This window comes from Musa acuminata, chromosome BXJ1-11, assembly GCF_036884655.1.
Source record: "Musa acuminata AAA Group cultivar baxijiao chromosome BXJ1-11, Cavendish_Baxijiao_AAA, whole genome shotgun sequence".
Classification (NCBI taxonomy): domain Eukaryota; kingdom Viridiplantae; phylum Streptophyta; class Magnoliopsida; order Zingiberales; family Musaceae; genus Musa; species Musa acuminata.
In genome coordinates, this window is record NC_088337.1 from 1,207,303 (window position 1) to 1,224,064 (window position 16,762).

At 43.6% G+C, this 16,762-nt stretch overlaps 2 protein-coding genes across 2 annotated transcripts; one reads left to right on the forward strand and one right to left on the reverse strand.

The window, feature by feature from the left end:
- The first annotated feature begins 1,188 nt into the window (after window positions 1-1,188).
- On the forward strand, window positions 1,189-4,035 carry LOC135596526 (myb family transcription factor MOF1-like). Its single transcript, XM_065088575.1, has 6 exons — window positions 1,189-1,671; window positions 1,749-1,825; window positions 1,933-1,969; window positions 2,326-2,473; window positions 2,624-2,861; window positions 3,447-4,035. The coding sequence occupies exons 1-6, from the start codon at window positions 1,545-1,547 to the stop codon at window positions 3,741-3,743; spliced, it is 924 nt and encodes a 307-aa protein (XP_064944647.1). The 5' UTR covers window positions 1,189-1,544; the 3' UTR covers window positions 3,744-4,035.
- A 1,608-nt stretch (window positions 4,036-5,643) lies between these two features.
- Window positions 5,644-16,542, reverse strand: LOC135596767 (uncharacterized). Its single transcript, XM_065088892.1, has 7 exons — window positions 16,290-16,542; window positions 13,976-14,022; window positions 7,836-7,977; window positions 7,485-7,641; window positions 7,118-7,247; window positions 6,535-6,711; window positions 5,644-6,254 (listed from the first exon to the last, which is right to left on the reverse strand). Exons 1-7 carry the CDS (start codon window positions 16,507-16,509, stop codon window positions 6,096-6,098), a joined length of 1,032 nt encoding a protein of 343 aa, XP_064944964.1. The 5' UTR covers window positions 16,510-16,542; the 3' UTR covers window positions 5,644-6,095.
- Between the last annotated feature and the right edge of the window lie 220 nt (window positions 16,543-16,762).

Below are 16,762 nucleotides of genomic sequence, written 5' to 3' on the forward strand. Positions count from 1 at the left end.
AGCGGCAGTTCATGTAGCCCAATGCCCATACCCTCTCATGAAGTCATAAGCTCGAGACACCCAAGCTAAAGCTGTTCCCATCTCATTATTATTCCAGTTTACTTTATATATGCATGTATGTATATATGGGAAAGAAGAAAGGGTGAAAGGAAGGAGAAGGCCTTCTCATCCCATCCCTCCAAAAAGGCCACAAAGTCCAAAGATCTCTCTCTGTCTCTCTCTCTCTCTCTCTCTCTCGCACCAATCCTACCACCCCTTTATTAGGTCTGCCCAATTCTGCATGGGGGCAGGAAGAATTTTCAGAAGTAGCCAGCGACTGACTAGGCTTTGAAGTACTCAACTGAAAAGAAAACAATGAATACTTTTTCCTCTTTGTTGTGTTCTATTCCTTCACACCATGTCTCTCCGCAACAGTGCAGCAGCACCCACCACCATCCTGTGTTACTTGTGTGAGCTCAGCCTCCATCTTTATTACTTTTGCAGAAAGTTCAATTACTTTACTGGTTGTGAGTGACTCGTGTGAGCTCATCTTACAAAACACCACATTAATTAACTTGGTGGTGTAGTTGTAGTGTTGGACTCAGGCCTGCCTCTGCCTCTGCCTTGTAGGTTTCAGGTCTGGGAGCTGAAGAAGCCACTTCATAGTTTATCCCCTCTTTGGAGGGTTACCCCCATGTAGTTGACTTTGTGACAAGAAAGGATGAGACAGAGGGACGGAGTGGAGGAGGTAGGATGAGGGATGTAGTAAGTAGGCCTTGTCACATTCATATATTAGTCTCATAAATAAGAGAAAATTCTCTCACACACTCATTACAAGAAAGGGCAAGAAAAGGACAGTGCCATGGGAATATAATTAATAGTTCACATCCAAAAAAAAAGAAAAAGGTTTGACACAGGAGTGGTAAAGAAATCCTGTGCTCAGAGATTCTGTAGCCGTTTTCTTGCGCTCCTTCCCATGATCATACCTTTGGCTGCTCAAATCTCTCTCTCTCTCTCTCCTCTTTCTGTATTCCTCTCTCCCTCTGTGTCTTGTTTGGTGAGTCAAAAGTTCTGCGCAGCTGCCATAATCATGATTACTCGGAGGAAAGCGATGATATTAGAAAACCTCTCTTTTCAGGTTGAGGAATATAGCAAATCACAAACACCTCAGCAGAAGAATTTTGTCTTCTCTCTCTCTCTCTCTCTCTCTCTCTCTCTACAGTCATTAAATCCTCTTAATAATGACTTCTTCTCATGATCTGTGGCCTCCCACACTGAGTGTTGCGTTAATCGTCGACAGTCCCAACGATATTTAGAGAACCTATGCACGAGTAGGGCAGCTCCAAGGTGAGACCTTTGCGTAGAACACACCTGTAGGAAGATGGAACGCTTGCGTCTTCTACACATTAAAGGAGGCGTCTTCGAAGAAGGTTTAACTTGGCAGAAGGATTAAATGACGAAGAAGAGTTTCTTAAAGGGAAAAACAACACACTGGTGGCTTCTTGTGTTGGAAGCTATAAATCCACCTCGTTGTCGCTGAGAGAAGAGGAGACCGGTTGCGACGGATGGGAAACTGCGGGAGGAATGGTGCTGTGAGACAGTACACAAGGTCCAAGGTTCCTCGGTTGAGATGGACTCCTGATCTCCACCATTGCTTCGTGAACGCCATCGAGAGGCTTGGAGGCCAGGAGAGTATGGCTTCGGTCTCTTCCCTCCCTCTAGTGTGGTCTTCTTTCCTTCTTCTCATCGTTGACCTCTCCCGTGTGCAGAGGCTACACCCAAGCTGGTGCTGCAGCTGATGGATGTCCGAGGCTTAACCATATCGCATGTGAAGAGCCATCTCCAGGTAGAGATTTCAGCCTCCGATTCCTCTTCTCATGTGTTCATAATTTTCTTCTCTTTTTGGCGTGCTCTTGTTCATGTTGCTGACAACGGAAGGCCTGGTTTGATCAGATGTATAGGAGCCTAAGGAACGACATGGGCAGACAAGGTAAGGAGATGCTTCGCATGAGGATTTACAGAAACTATCTCTATCATTTTGCTACGAAGTTGTTGCAGTATCAAATCTTGCCATGTCAAAACAAGAGTTCATGATAGGTTCCTCGGCTCAAAGGGAGTAGTAGCAGTTCATGAACTGTGCAGCTGTAGCTGTGTGTAGCTGCAAACCAGTCACATCCCTTTTCGTGTCATCTTGACGCTTGAATCCCAACATCTGTTTCTATGTCACCCAAACCATCTCTTTCGCCCTCCTCAGTGTTTCTATTCATCTGTTGCTTGAAACGAAGCCAAGGTATGAGCTTGGGAACAGCCTTAGCTAACCCATTACCTTGTCTCATCTGTCATCAGAGCTGCAAGCAAGGAAGCAGTCATGGGATGAGAATGATGGTGGTGCTGATGAGCGAGATGATGCTGGTTCCTGCTCCTACTCAAAACCCACTCATCAGGGATTCCAGTCCCAGTCCATGTACAGCAGCACCCTCCCCCCTCTGAAAAGGTTGGCAAGCTCGCTTACTTTTCTTCCACTTCCAACAGTGACACCCACATTAGGAGCACATAAGGACAATTCCCAAGTCCCCTTCTCGGTCCACTTCTGCCCACCTTTCACTAATCCCCTTCACCTTCTTCCTGCTTGTTTCACTCACAGGGCTCGGATGGAGACAGCAGCCACCTCCAAAAGTTGGCATTGCAGCCACTTTCTCGGTGAGAGGATCGCCTCCCAGTCCTGCTTTGATGATTATACGCCAGCGGCGGCCTTGGGTGTTGAGAGGGGAATCAAAGAGGAGGCACTCAGATGGCAGAAACATGCTGCTCTCTTGCCATTTCATCATTCTTCCAAGTTCAAAGTTTCAGGATCTAGGGTGGAAGAATCCATCTCCTTTAAGGTAGATCACAAAACAGCCTACCCTAGTGATCTACCGCACCCTGCAAAGCTTTTCATGCCAGTCTTTTTAGCATCTTAGCTTTGCTAATTATCTCCTCTGATGACTTTGCTGACCATCTACTTAGGGTTTTCTTGTGTTGGGTGCTTGATGTGACACAGACTGCATGGAACTTGGGTTCTCTTTAAATGCATGTCTCATGCATGTGTATTCAATTGCCGAGTACATGCCACTCCATGAGAGGACACTTTTGCCACTGTGCACACCCTAACCCTTCATCACTGGAATATTCTTCCTAATTTCAATACCATACCAACTCCTATCACTGCATTTATTCTACTCTGTTACATCATCTATTCCTCCCACATCTCTTTGATTCATTCTACTATGTTACATCATCTAGCGCTTAATGACAGCTTCCATCTCTGAAACCATCAAACGGAGGACTAAGTCTAGTCTTTTTACCGAGTCAAATGATGAGATGAGATAAAAACACTGGCATATACGTTGCTTGCATGCAGCAAAGGTCATCATCATGTTACGGTGTCACTCGATGAGTTTTATTGACTTCTGGAAAACCGATGACAGGTCAACGTTCTCGACCACAAGCATCGCCAAGCAGCACGTAAGCTCAGGTCCGAAGAGGGGGGCTGCAAGAGCCAATGCCGATCGCACAGCGAGGCTACGGAGAACGAGGAAGCCTGCAACTGCTCCTTGTCGCTGTCCTTGTCGCCGTATTCTACGCAGCGGAGCGACGCTTCTTTCGCAGGGAAAGGAGGCTTTGGCTTCTGTTCTTCCGCGGGAAGAAGCATCAGCGAATGCTCGGCTTACTCCGGTGGCAACAGAATCAATCTGGATCTGTCCATGTCCATCTGTGGTTCTTGAGTGTAGCCCACCTGTGGATCTATGTATGTGTATGTTCTCATCAGCAGCATACAGTAGTTGTGCCATTGTGAGACCGGTGGATGTACTACTAGTTGGCGACTTGGATTGGTTTGAGCTAACTGAGTTAGTAGGACAGCGTGGTGTTTCTTGTCCTTGGAGTGAAGTAAACATAGAGACTCTCTCTTCGCGATAGTTATTATGAGCAACACTTCATTGTACAGTTTGGTCGCAGATAGAAGCTGCACTTCACCGTACCATTTCCAGATTAGATAGTAACAGTTGTTCGCATTCACCATAATCTATTTCACCACATTGGTCCCTAAAGCTTTAAAGCAAAACGTTTCATCGATATAGTTGGGAAGGATCAAAACACCTCGACTAGTAGCATCGAGAACTAAAGGCCTACAATGTACCATGGATTAAGTTTCAAGGTTCATCTTCCACCTTGAGACGGGAATATATATATTTTTTTGTAAGGTGGCACAATCTCAGATAAGAACATCGCAACAAAACTTCACCGTCGAGTCAGTCTAGAACACAGATCGTGAGGTTTTCCGACAGATATTATGATCGATTCTTGATCATAATAGAAAGCACTTTATGTCATCATAAGTCAGGTAAAAATTGAATCAGGTGAATACTTTTATGTTGCTGCCGTTTGTATGTTCGCACGCATCATAACACATCTAAAGATCATGGGGTAAATTTATATTCCTCTCGTACTTCAAAGATAAAGAGCATTGATATGCATGAACGCACTTCTTCTTACCTTTGGGATGCAAGATTAATTTTTCCTTCATAGGATGGATGCCACGCCAAATGAAAACTCCATAACACAATCTTTGCAATCAAAATAATCTCTTTATCTGTAAGAATAAGGATGGTTCCCCTTCTCTGCTTGGGACACCAAATTTTTGATGGATCCTTAACACTACCGAGAGTTTGAATCTTCTCTTCAACTCCAAGGTCAACACACCCAATGACTATGTTCTTGAAACTCTTCAGTGTCGTCTGAGGGAGCAGCAAACGTGACCAAACCAAGGGAGCACAAGAGGGCCGGAGGTAGTGGCACTTTTGGATGTGTGTCACGTCCATGACTCGGTATCTTAAGCGACATGGAGTAGTGATGTGCTGCGTTCCTGCATAAAGATGCATGCAGGCATGCACGCTTTCGTTCAGGCTCAGATGGGGACGTGGAGATAGTAATTCCTGCTAATATGGGTTAAGCATGAAACCTGAAAAGAGAATTGCTTCCAATTATGTTATCTGAACTATGGCTGACAAAGCTTGCGTGTTCAGTACAGGGTAGACCGGGAACATGTGGTTGTGGCTCAGTACACTCTTCAGAATGCCATACTATCGCACACCGAGTAGTGGCAGCTTACTTTTCTGAAAAGAAACTGAATCAACGTTGGAATCTATCAAAATAGTGGATTACCATATTCACCACCACTCCAACCACCATCCAATTTCTTGCAACCAGTCAACAACATGCATGCCAGAATTGTTGTTCCTGCTGACATCATGCACGGTGATGGAACATCAAAATTCAACATCTATTTCATGGTGTTATAACGTTAAGAATCATGAGGATCACTTTTCTGGAACGAGAAGAGTGGCTCTCCCAAGTTGGTCAATTTTGTGGAATGGATGATTCGAAGTGAGATGTTTCTCATGCATGCTTTGGGCGAACTGCAAGAGAAAAGAAGCGGTAAAGCAAAGCAATGTTTGTAGTTCTTGTGAGCCAGAGTTCAAAGTAGGTCTGCTAGTCTACAAAGATATAAAGAAGCCCTGCAATCATGAGCAAAATCATCTATCAATTACCTCACAATTGGAATTGCTCAAAAGAGGTTGGTTTTCCAACTTCTTAAAATGCCTATTAAGCAATGACATTCTGAGCGAGTCCAAACACTTATTGGTCATTGCTGATTATGTTTCATAGTAAACAAACAGCGTTCATCCCGAGTTTAAACATCGACCTTGCTGTTCTCGACCATTCATATTCAAGAGTCCGTAAGAGTTCAGCATTGAGCAAACAAAAAAATGTTTCAGGATGCCGAAACTAAAAAAATAACATTTACAGGACAACATTCACATGAAAAACACTTTTTGGTCGATAATGAAAAAAGTTGTTACGTACCATCACTGCTGCTGGATTCTTTTGTCCTTAGCCATGTTGGGTGTTCTAGCAACCGCAGACCAACATAAGATGGCATGATCTATGGTCCAATTTCTTCTGGATATAGGAAATCATGGACAAGGAGGAATGGTAAACTCCACTAGCATGACCAGGGATGGTAATGCCCTTGTGTTGGTGGAGAGCACTGAACAGCAGCAGCAGATGTCTTGCATTTAAACATTTCTCGTTGTAACATTTATATCAGCAACAAGAGACTTGACGCAGAGCCGAGGCTTGGTGGTGACAATTTCTAGTGGAAGAACAGATACTCCAACCACTAATGATCCAAGTGGAACCCCTGAAATGGGTAATAGTTCTACAAGCACAGCCACCTGCAGATAGTGAAAAACATCATGAATTATTTACTGATAACATGCATAATGATAAAGGTCTACTACAGCATGACAATTCATTTGTATACAAATGAATGAGCATGATAATGGAAGGAAAAAGTAGGATCCTTGCAGATGAGCCCACAGGCTTGCAATACTTGTTAGAAACGGGATATAGCATTTGCCATCTTCATTCTTCCATTTCAATTAGAAAATAATACAAGTATTTTTACCGGTTCTACTTCAAAAATGCATAGCAGTAAAATTTAGCGAACAATACCTCGGGAGACCTAAGATCGACTGCTGAATTTTTTGCAACAGCTTTAACTGCCCCCGCTACAACTTTGAAACATGCTTCACGATCCAACAAAGTTGATCCCACTGAGCCCTTATTAGTATGTTTCTGTGACTTCATCTCCGTCTCATCAATGCCTCTTCTGTTATATCCGACTGCAAACTAGTGCAGGGACTAAATTAATATAAACCAGTAAATCACATAGCATTTGGCGACAGATGATTTCATCAAGATAAACTAGAGGTGGAATAGCTAGTCTTCGAGTAATGACTAAAAAGATGGTACTCAAAGACATCATAGAAGAATTGGGATTTCATCAAGATAAATTGAGAGTAACTGACAAAAAAGATGGTACTCAAAGGCATCATAGAAAAATTGAGATTTCATCAAGATAAATTGAGAGTAACGACTAAACAGATGGTGCTCAAAGGCATCATAGAAAAATTGAGATTTCATCAAAGAGAAATTGAGATTGTGTACATCAAACTATTTTCATTATAGAAAAATCAGAAGCAGGAAGATTTCATGTAGAATTGATGAAATAAAATCAAGAAACAACTATAATAACCTTAATAGTTCGCTCAAGTTTCTCCTGATCTTTGCCCAAGTATTCTCGCATAAGTTTTGAAACAACTAATTGTAGATCCTTCTCCTCAAGGACACAAGTTTCTTGGATAGGAAAGATGCGATGGCACCAGCTGTTGGACAGAAAATATTACTAATTTCAAAAAATTATCTTAACCAAGAGATTAACCAACATCATCAAGCAGCAAGAAGAAAAGACGATAAAACCTCTAAGGTGTGCAATCCCCAGGTAATATAATAAGCAACAACTGTAGGAACATACTTGAGATAAATAGTACTAAAACACTTTCTTCTGATCAAGAAGGCCAAAAAACACCTATAAACTCATGCTTGTAAGAAATGCAACTCACAGAGGAGGTTTCAGCTTTCCAGATCTCAAAAACTGAAATATATTTGATACTACACCAACCACGGGACAGGAAATATTGTTAGGAAAGGTGAACAGAAGCAAACCACTCCTTGTTAGCTTCATCAATGAAAGAATATTGCTCCCTTTGAGATCCTCACCTGTCTTGAACAACAGGCAATTAGCATCCTTTAATGTTTTAATTGATTAAAAGTAGCATATAAGAAGATTCACAACCACCTCTTCAAGACACAAATAATGCATTATTATAATTGCTATTCACATGGAAATGTAGTTTTACTTTCTAGAAACATAAACTTCATTTGCAAAAGACCAATAAATTACTACTCCATACCAGAAGCCTCCAAAACACTATTGACTCCATTCTTTTCTTCGCTTTCAGCATTTTCAGGATCTACTCCTGTAGATAGTTTCCTTTTCTTGGCAGGAATCTCTGTACTGCAGGTCTCACTACTTCTAGATGTACAGCTAACAAACTGCAAAATACCACAAAGAATTTAAGCAAGGATGTAATACTGTTTCCACAAGAAATACAAGGCTAAAAACCATTTCAGATGAATGAAAAGCAATGTAAGCCTTTGTACCGGCAATCATCTAAGGAGATAGAAGCTGATCACAAACAAAAGAATATAAATGGCCTAAATAATTGTGTTACCAATTAATTGTTAATCAGAATACACAAAATAACAATGGGGAACAAACATGAGCACTTAACTATGTTTTACACAAATTACACAGGTTTTGATCCTCTCTTGCAGTTTATTTGGCAAAAACACAAAAAAACCCTCACTATGTCTAACATCAAGCACAGCAGATTCTTCCCTTGCTCCCCCAACATTTTGCTTGAATCAGCCTTAACCAAATTTGAAAACGATTTAGACATGCCGAGCAACATCATTGCTTATATATGGAAATAACACCTTCCTTTAATCCAAGGTTTGCCGTACCGGACTGTACCGCCCGGTACGGGCGGTACGCGAACCGCCCTGTACCGGCTCGCCCGTACCGAGCACTGTAGCAGTGTAGGACTGCTACAGTGCTCGGTACACCTGAGTGTACCGCTCTGTCACGGACAAACTTCTAAACAAGGTGTTTGATGTAATGCTTATGTATGTCCGTGTCGTTTGGCATGTTCATGCCTTGTACAGAATGTAAAGGGGCGGCCGAAGGCTTAATAGTCCCATTTTAGTTGGGTTGGTGGCCTCTTTAGGCTTGTAAATAAAGGTTGTGTCATGTAGACACGTGCGAGAGCTTTTCGGTCTGTAATGGACCATTTTACCCTTTGTTGTGCCACTGCTCAGAGCTTGTAAAGTCTGTTTGTAATTTGCTTTGTCTATGAAGTGTTCTTCGGACATGTTTGCTTGTGGATCCCGTTTGAGGCGTTCTCTTTAACCCGTTCTCTCTTTTGTTGGTCCTAAGGGACAATGGGAGGCTTCGGGGAGGCTGACCTTTGCGGACGGACGCGCAAGGGTGCCGCACGACTTAGGCAAAACCAGCTAAGTCCGTGTCATATGGTATCAGAGCGGGACAAGCACTCATAGAAACACTTGACATGCAAACGTGGGGGACCTAGCGGGGCTGCGTTGAGGGCAGTCAGCAACGCGCGACCGTTTGAGGGAAAACGGGCATGGAGATGTAGGGAAAAGAGCCGCTCAGAGGAGCGGGCATCTGAAATTGGCATTCAGAGGAATGGCCAACCCTTCGCGCAAGAGGCACCACGAGAACAGGCAAGCTTGGAAGAATTTGGAGCGCACAAAGGTTGGGATGGCTGAGTTTGAGCTACGGCTCAACGTTGACAACTATACTTGATGGTGCTCTAGGCAAGCGAGGCGCTTGGCAAGAATGAGACCATGCAAGGTGGAATGAGTTGCGCAACGACCAAAAGAGTTATGCAAAGCTCACAGAGGTGAGGGGAATTGCTAACTCGAAGAATTTGGTACTCATGCATGGGCTTGTATGCGGACGATGGAATGTTCGTGGCCATCCCAAGGCGACCGAGACTCGGCGCCATGGAGCATTGAAACTTTCTCTTTGGCAAGCGAAGGATACGTCCGTAGGAGGCTGAAGTGTGCAATGAGTTCAGCATGTTGCTAGGCCTTGAGGGGTGCAGTGGGGGCTGTATTGACGTGGAGTCGCAATCTAGCAAGTGCGTTTGCAAGAGGCAGAACAATGCACAGTTTGTTCAGCAGATCGGAGTAGTCCAAGGGGATGGTGGTCTCCGAAACGAAGAGAGATGTTGCTCCAACGGGACAGTTATCCAGGAGGGATAAGTCTCGGCTCTCCAGAGGGAGAATCATGTGAGACGGACTTCACATGTTGAGGAGGAGTACCTCACAAACAACAACTCCACGAAGCTCAATGGACCGAGCAAGCAGCGAGGAGTTGTCACATGATCTCGCTCGAGAGAATGCATGGGTGGATGCATTGCGAGATCAAGTGGGGGAGCGACCTGAAGCAACTTAAATGAAGGCACACTTAGAGTCGATATGGAGATCGGACTCAAGGGAGGGCTGACCCGTGGAATGGTGGGCGCAAGGGCCACCATCAACTCAATGCAAAAACGAGGAGCGGAGCAACTTGGGTGTAACTTGGCGAAGTACCCAAGCCGCATGAAGGGAGCCAGCATAGAAGTTGGAACATGGAGCAGAGGCACAACGCTTTCCCTAGACAGAGGTCAAGGACATGAACTCTTGCAGAGGTAGGAGTAGAATCATGCTGTTCCATGGGTCCTTCATTCTGACAGAGCGAACTCATCTTGCATGGTGCCAAAGACGAAGGGAGCTTCGGGGCACATGCACCTTATCTCGGAGGAGCATTTGATGGAGGAACTAAGGCGACTCAATTTGCGGAGGCGGAGTTGAGTTCAGAAGGCCTTAGCACGGGGCAAGAGGACGCAGAGGCGGGTACTCTTGAAGAATATGCCACAGTGTTGTCATTCAAGTTGCCATGAGGGAAGCGGTGCGCAGCGGAGATTGTGCTGGTAGGGGCAGAGGCCCAGGATCCAGGCAATGGTGCACAATTTACAGCGAAGTCGGTGGACTTCGGGAGTTTCTAGGCGACGGACTGTCCTAGAACGGTGCTTCATCTAGGTGTGACCCAAGAGTGGGTGGATGAAGGTCGATTGCCAAAGGAGCGAACAAAATCGAAGGTGGAGGAGACCCTGCGATGTATTGGCAGAGGCCACACATGGAGGGTTCACAATTCGAGTTTATTCCACAAGGATCAGAATGCAATGGAGATGTCACCAGGAGGCGACATGGTGCAGCGGATCGTGGTGGGACAGTTCGTGGCAATGCGATACACACGACAGAGTCCCGGGAGGGACTAGATCATATGGAGGTATGATCGGGAGCTACTGGGAGCTCCGCTTTGGTGAACAACACGACGGCAAGAAGGGCTATGGATTCAAGGAGTGAAGGCCATGGTACCGCAGAGGCGGGTCTTCCGGGCGTGCACCGAATTTTGCATCGGATGAAAACCTTGGTCATCAGCATATGGGGGCTGGGTTCCACCAAGGGAAAAGTTCGAATGCAAGTATCAGTGAGTCCCATGAGAGGGAATTGATCATGCAGAGGTATGATCGAAGCAGCTAGAGAGTTGGACAGCTCCAGAGCTCATATTCGCTTAAGGGAGCCCGACAAGTCAGAGGACAAGGTCGAGTAAGCGAACGTTGCTACCAAGGAAGCTAAGGAGAACAGAATCGGTGCAAACCCTACAATGTGATGGCAGAGGCCATGCATGGGAGTTGCAATCTGTCTTTCCATCGACCAAACAGACTGCTTGGAGAACACAGAGGTGTTGAAGCAGGAGGTCGAAAGGGGCGAGGAAGCGACGACAAGTCCAGAGGGACTTAGCTACCCAAAATCAAGCAATCAGTGAGAATGGAGGTGGACTCAGAGGAGTGTCACAAAGGCATATCTACTGATTGTGAAGAAAAAGGATGTAGATGCGAGGTGACGGATAGTAGGGCCATGGGCATGGCAGCGCCATGGTACCGCAGAGGCGGGACTTCCGTCAAAGTCATTGATCCCTTGCTCTCACGGAGGGAGAGCGCTTGGTCGTGAAAGGGGCCGAGGAGGTGGAGCATGCAGAGGCAATCTCCAAGTACCGAGACAAGGCTGAAGGGCAGAGGCCAAGAAACTTCGTAAGACCGGTGTCAACAAGTTTCTCATCAAGATAGCCGTAAGTGAAGGACTTCGGGTCATGCAAGAGTGCACGACCAAGGAACGAAGCAGGCAGTACGTGGTGCTGTACCTTTGCTACTCAGTGGAGTAGGCGGCAGGGTTGATGGAGAAGACGGTACAATCCCAGAGGCGACCTCATCTATCAGAGAATTACTCCAAGTTGGGGTGAAAACTTCCTGCATTCCAGAAGTTCAATGGCATTGAGAAGGTGAATCACAGTAGCTAACTCAACGCAAGGAGTGCAAACACTTCAAGTGCTTCAGAAGTGTGAGCAAAGAGCAGGCGAAGACCAGTAACCAGCTCGATGCATGAAGTACAACCTCGAGGAGGCGGGCGAAGTCAAGTAACCTTTGCCTTCTCAACTCTTAAGAGAATGGGCGAAATCGAGTACCCCAGTTCTCTTATCTATCTAGCAGAGGAGCTCTGCACAAGTTCAAAGACCCTTCGAAGATAATGGAAGACAATAGTTGTCAAATCCTCACCAACGGTGATCAGTGCTACTGAGAGTAGATTGTCCGCCTCATTTCCCAACGAAATGCCAATCGAAAGTGGAAGTGATGCGAACCTACTTGGATGTGACAACTAACTGAAAAGAAGAGTCAATGAGCAGATTTTGTGGAGGAAGGACCCAAAACTTCAGAAGTTTGCGAGGCGATGCTCGTTAAAGCTCCAACAAGCATCCACCCAGTTCAAGCAGCATGTGGAAATTTTGAGAGACTGGCGCAGTAAGGATGGTCTTTTTCCTTCATTTGGGGGATCCGTAAGAATCAACAATGATCAACACAACTCAGCCAACCCCACACCAGAGTCAAGAGTCATTGGTGAGTTGAAGCAGCATGGCGGATCAAAGGTTCGACTACTCAGAAACAGCAGCGGAGAGCAGCTGGGAGCCAGGAGGCGCATTGCAGCTAAAGCAGAAGATTGAAGACTCAGCAAAGGTGAAGAGTTGCAGTGTTCACAAAGGCTTCGACGAGGACGTCAAAGGGATAAGTGGGGGAGAATGTCACGGACAAACTTCTAAACAAGGTGTTTGATGTAATGCTTATGTATGTCCGTGTCGTTTGGCATGTTCATGCCTTGTACAGAATGTAAAGGGGCGGCCGAAGGCTTAATAGTCCCATTTTAGTTGGGTTGGTGGCCTCTTTAGGCTTGTAAATAAAGGTTGTGTCATGTAGACACGTGCGAGAGCTTTTCGGTCTGTAATGGACCATTTTACCCTTTGTTGTGCCACTGCTCAGAGCTTGTAAAGTCTGTTTGTAATTTGCTTTGTCTATGAAGTGTTCTTCGGACATGTTTGCTTGTGGATCCCGTTTGAGGCGTTCTCTTTAACCCGTTCTCTCTTTTGTTGGTCCTAAGGGACAATGGGAGGCTTCGGGGAGGCTGACCTTTGCGGACGGACGCGCAAGGGTGCCGCACGACTTAGGCAAAACCAGCTAAGTCCGTGTCAGCTCGGTACACCTGGGTGTACCAAGCGGTATACCGTACCGTACCGGTACCGAGCCCGGGTCGAAACACCGGTACGGTACGGTATGACGAACCTTACTTTAATCTATTCTCAGATCGACAAAAGAAATAGCTCTATAATATCTAAAAGCAACCCAAGTTTATTTTCTCGTTTAAATGCAAGAAAAACTTACTTTTGACTAACACATAGAGCAAGCAAAAAGTCAGTTATCCTGGTCTAACTGGTCCCCATACAGCCTACCTGTACACCAGGCATTTCGATGCCCATCCGTGCCATATCAGCAAAGGTCAGCAGCTTCCCCTGTGATACTTATATGTTTAAGTCAACGGCATCCCGTTCAGTGCTTACACGTTACAGTCTATCTTTACCAAACAATCATGTGATATCTTAAATTATCAGCAATGACTATTAGGTGAAATATATTTGTATAACATCTTCACAATTCACTGGAAAATGTGGACTATTGTTTCTTGTGCACACATAATTTAAACGTTTAAACTATTATGTAGCATCCGCAGATATATTTATACTGAACCTCCATGCAACTAATTTCATATGTATCTTGCACATCTTTTGTGTTCATCTAATGATGTTATAATAACCAATAGAAGTTCTTATCCATTGTTGCATAATTTAAGGCCAGCATTTCCAAAATTAATCTTGAGATGAATTAATCTTTATCTTTGTGCACTAAATATAAATACTACAAAAACTTTCCACTTTTGAGATAACTGTTTATCCATATCTGCCAAGCAAGTATATCTCCTTTCAAAAATTTATTCACTGCACAATGTGGGAAAATGCAAACGGCAAACCCAAACTGACCTCTTCAAGAAGGGAAATGGCTTCCTTTGTGGCACTTTTCTCACGTTCTGGAAAAAGATCACAATATTTGAGTTTAACAACTTCTAACAATAAGCATAAATGAGGAGAAGAAATTAAATACAAAGTAACATAGTAACTAGTTCAGCTTCAGCATATCCGCACATGCAGGACATCTTTATAGAGACTCCTTTATTAAGTGCACTCATTTACTATTTAGGTATCCTAGAAGTCACATTTTGAATATCTAAAAGACATACTAATTCCCTAGGAGATTACTCTCGAGAATTATTATCTTCAATAATTGTACCAAGACTTCTAAACCCCTATAAATAATGGAGCTTGTCAATGTATCAAACTTCATATTTGAATGAAAGGGAATTGCATCTTCTCTCTTCTAGTCTTGTTCTCCTCTCTAATCTCTAATCTCTAATCTGATTCCTCTCTTTTTCTCCTCTTTATTATCTCACACTTCTCTTTCTCTCTACTTCCCTACTCTATTCTACATCATGAGGTCATGCCACCTCCATAACTACATCAAACCACCCATATCATTGTACCTTCAGTACACTTAACAGACTACCATTATTCCTTCTTTAACAACTTAAATTCAATAATTAATCCTAACTCAATGTCTTAGCAAGACAAACAGGATGAAACAAATGTTCTTGAGAAGAATAGAGCATGGAACCTTGTGTCTTTACCTAATAGAAAGAATCTTATTGGGATTAAGTGAACTTACTTCATAGAATTGAGATCTGATAGGTCGCTTAGTAGATATCAAGCATGATTGGTTGCTCAGGGATATAAACTCTACTATGGATTGGATTGTGATGACACCCTACCATTCAAGTATCGTTAGCACTTTCCTCCTATAATAACCCAGGCATATATCAATTGGATGTGAAGAATGCATTCTTATGTGGTGAGTTAATGGAAGAGGCTTAAATTTCTTTTGCCTCCACACTGCCAGATTTTATAACAAAATCTAGATTGAAACCTCAGAAAATGCTCTATATGGTCACAGACAAGCTTATAAAACATGGTTCGAAAGGCTGTTTCATGCAATAGATTTCTGCAAACTTTCAGCAAAGTCAGCATGATCCATCTCTTTGTGCATCAGCCTAGTCAAGGAACTGCAGTACTATTATATGTTCATGACATACTTATTAGACAAATTGGTTGTTAATCCTACTTAATATTGACAATTAATTGAAGGTATAGTATTGCCAAATGTTAAAAGGATGAAAAGTAAGCCTCTTGTTAATCCTACTAAAATGTTGCCACTTGGTTGAAGGTCTAGTATTTCTCACCATGGCAGCCTGATATTGACTATGCTGTTCACATTGTACCCCAATTTGTTATTCTAGACAACAAAATTCAACAGTTGTAAAAGGAACCAGTGGTCTATTTTTGTTTTATCCATGTTCGTATTCTTGAGTTGATTGGATATTCTGATACTAATTATGCAGGATGTCCACACATAGGTAAACCAACAATAGAAGTATTATGTTTTTTAAAGCCTTTGATGTCATGGAGATGCAGGAGACAGTATACTGTGCCTTAGTGTTGAAGCCAAATGTTCCTCTGTCTTGGTGTCCCCATGTCACTCTGACCCTTCTATATGTGGATGATACAAATGCAACACAGATTGCGCCAAATCCAGTATTTCACGAGAACACAAAGCAAATATCAAATTTGATCATCGCCACATTAAGGAACATGTTCTTAAAGGCCACAGTTTCCTTTCTTATATATCTTCTACTCTTGAGATTGCTAACAAAATTTACTAAGAAGCATGACAAGGAGGCGGCAGGTTTTCTTGATGAATATAAACCGATGCTTATGAATCCATATCAGTTCGAGAGGGGAAGAAACTTGTCTCAGTGGCTTTCTATGTTGTGCACTTATCTTCTTTGGCAAAATTGCTATTCTTTTATGGCCTATGTGGAAGAACCCCATGTATTTGGCTTTTGGGCATGTGGCCCCAGTTAATTTTACCAGAAAAAGATAGGTAATGCCTACCTTCCTCTTTTTACCCTAATGCTTGTTCCCTGGAATTTCTGGCTAAAGTTTAGACCATCAAAACCAACCATGTTGTCTTCTTGTTTCTACAAAAACAAAAACAAAAACAAGTAAAGACTTCTTCTTTGAAACAATTCAGATTCGAATTCTTCCATAGCATAGTAATTCCAACAAGGAAAACCTACAGCCAAATCCAAGAAGCGTCGAACTAAAAAATGCAAAACAAAACGTAGCCAAGGGTTCTGTCTCGCATAGTGGGCGCAAAACAGACACAAGATGGGAAAGGGCTCACTGATGGGGCAGGTGATGAGAAACCCGGAGCGGGATTCGTGGAGAAGCGAGGAGGGGGCGGCGTAGTCGTAACGGGGGAGGTTGATCACCGCTGCGTGCTGCTCCCAAGGCGTCATGCCCTCCTCCGCCTTCCCACCGTGGGCAGACCCCGATGCGTCCTCTGCTCCCCCTATCTCGAAGTTCTCTTCTGCAGATTCTCTCGTCTCCTCCTCCGTCGCCATCGCCTTCGAAGTTTTCTCCCCGCCTAAACCCTAAAAGGCAGTTCGGCGGACGGTCTGGCCGATTTATAGGGTCGATTGTGCCCGGATCCGCTAAGAGTTATATGCACGTGATATGAGGGAAAAAAAAAATAATTTAAAGACAAGTTTCCGTTACCCAAAAAATTATATATATATATATATATATATATATATATATATTATATGTATTGTATTTTTAAAATATATTTATTTTATTAACATAATTATTGTAATA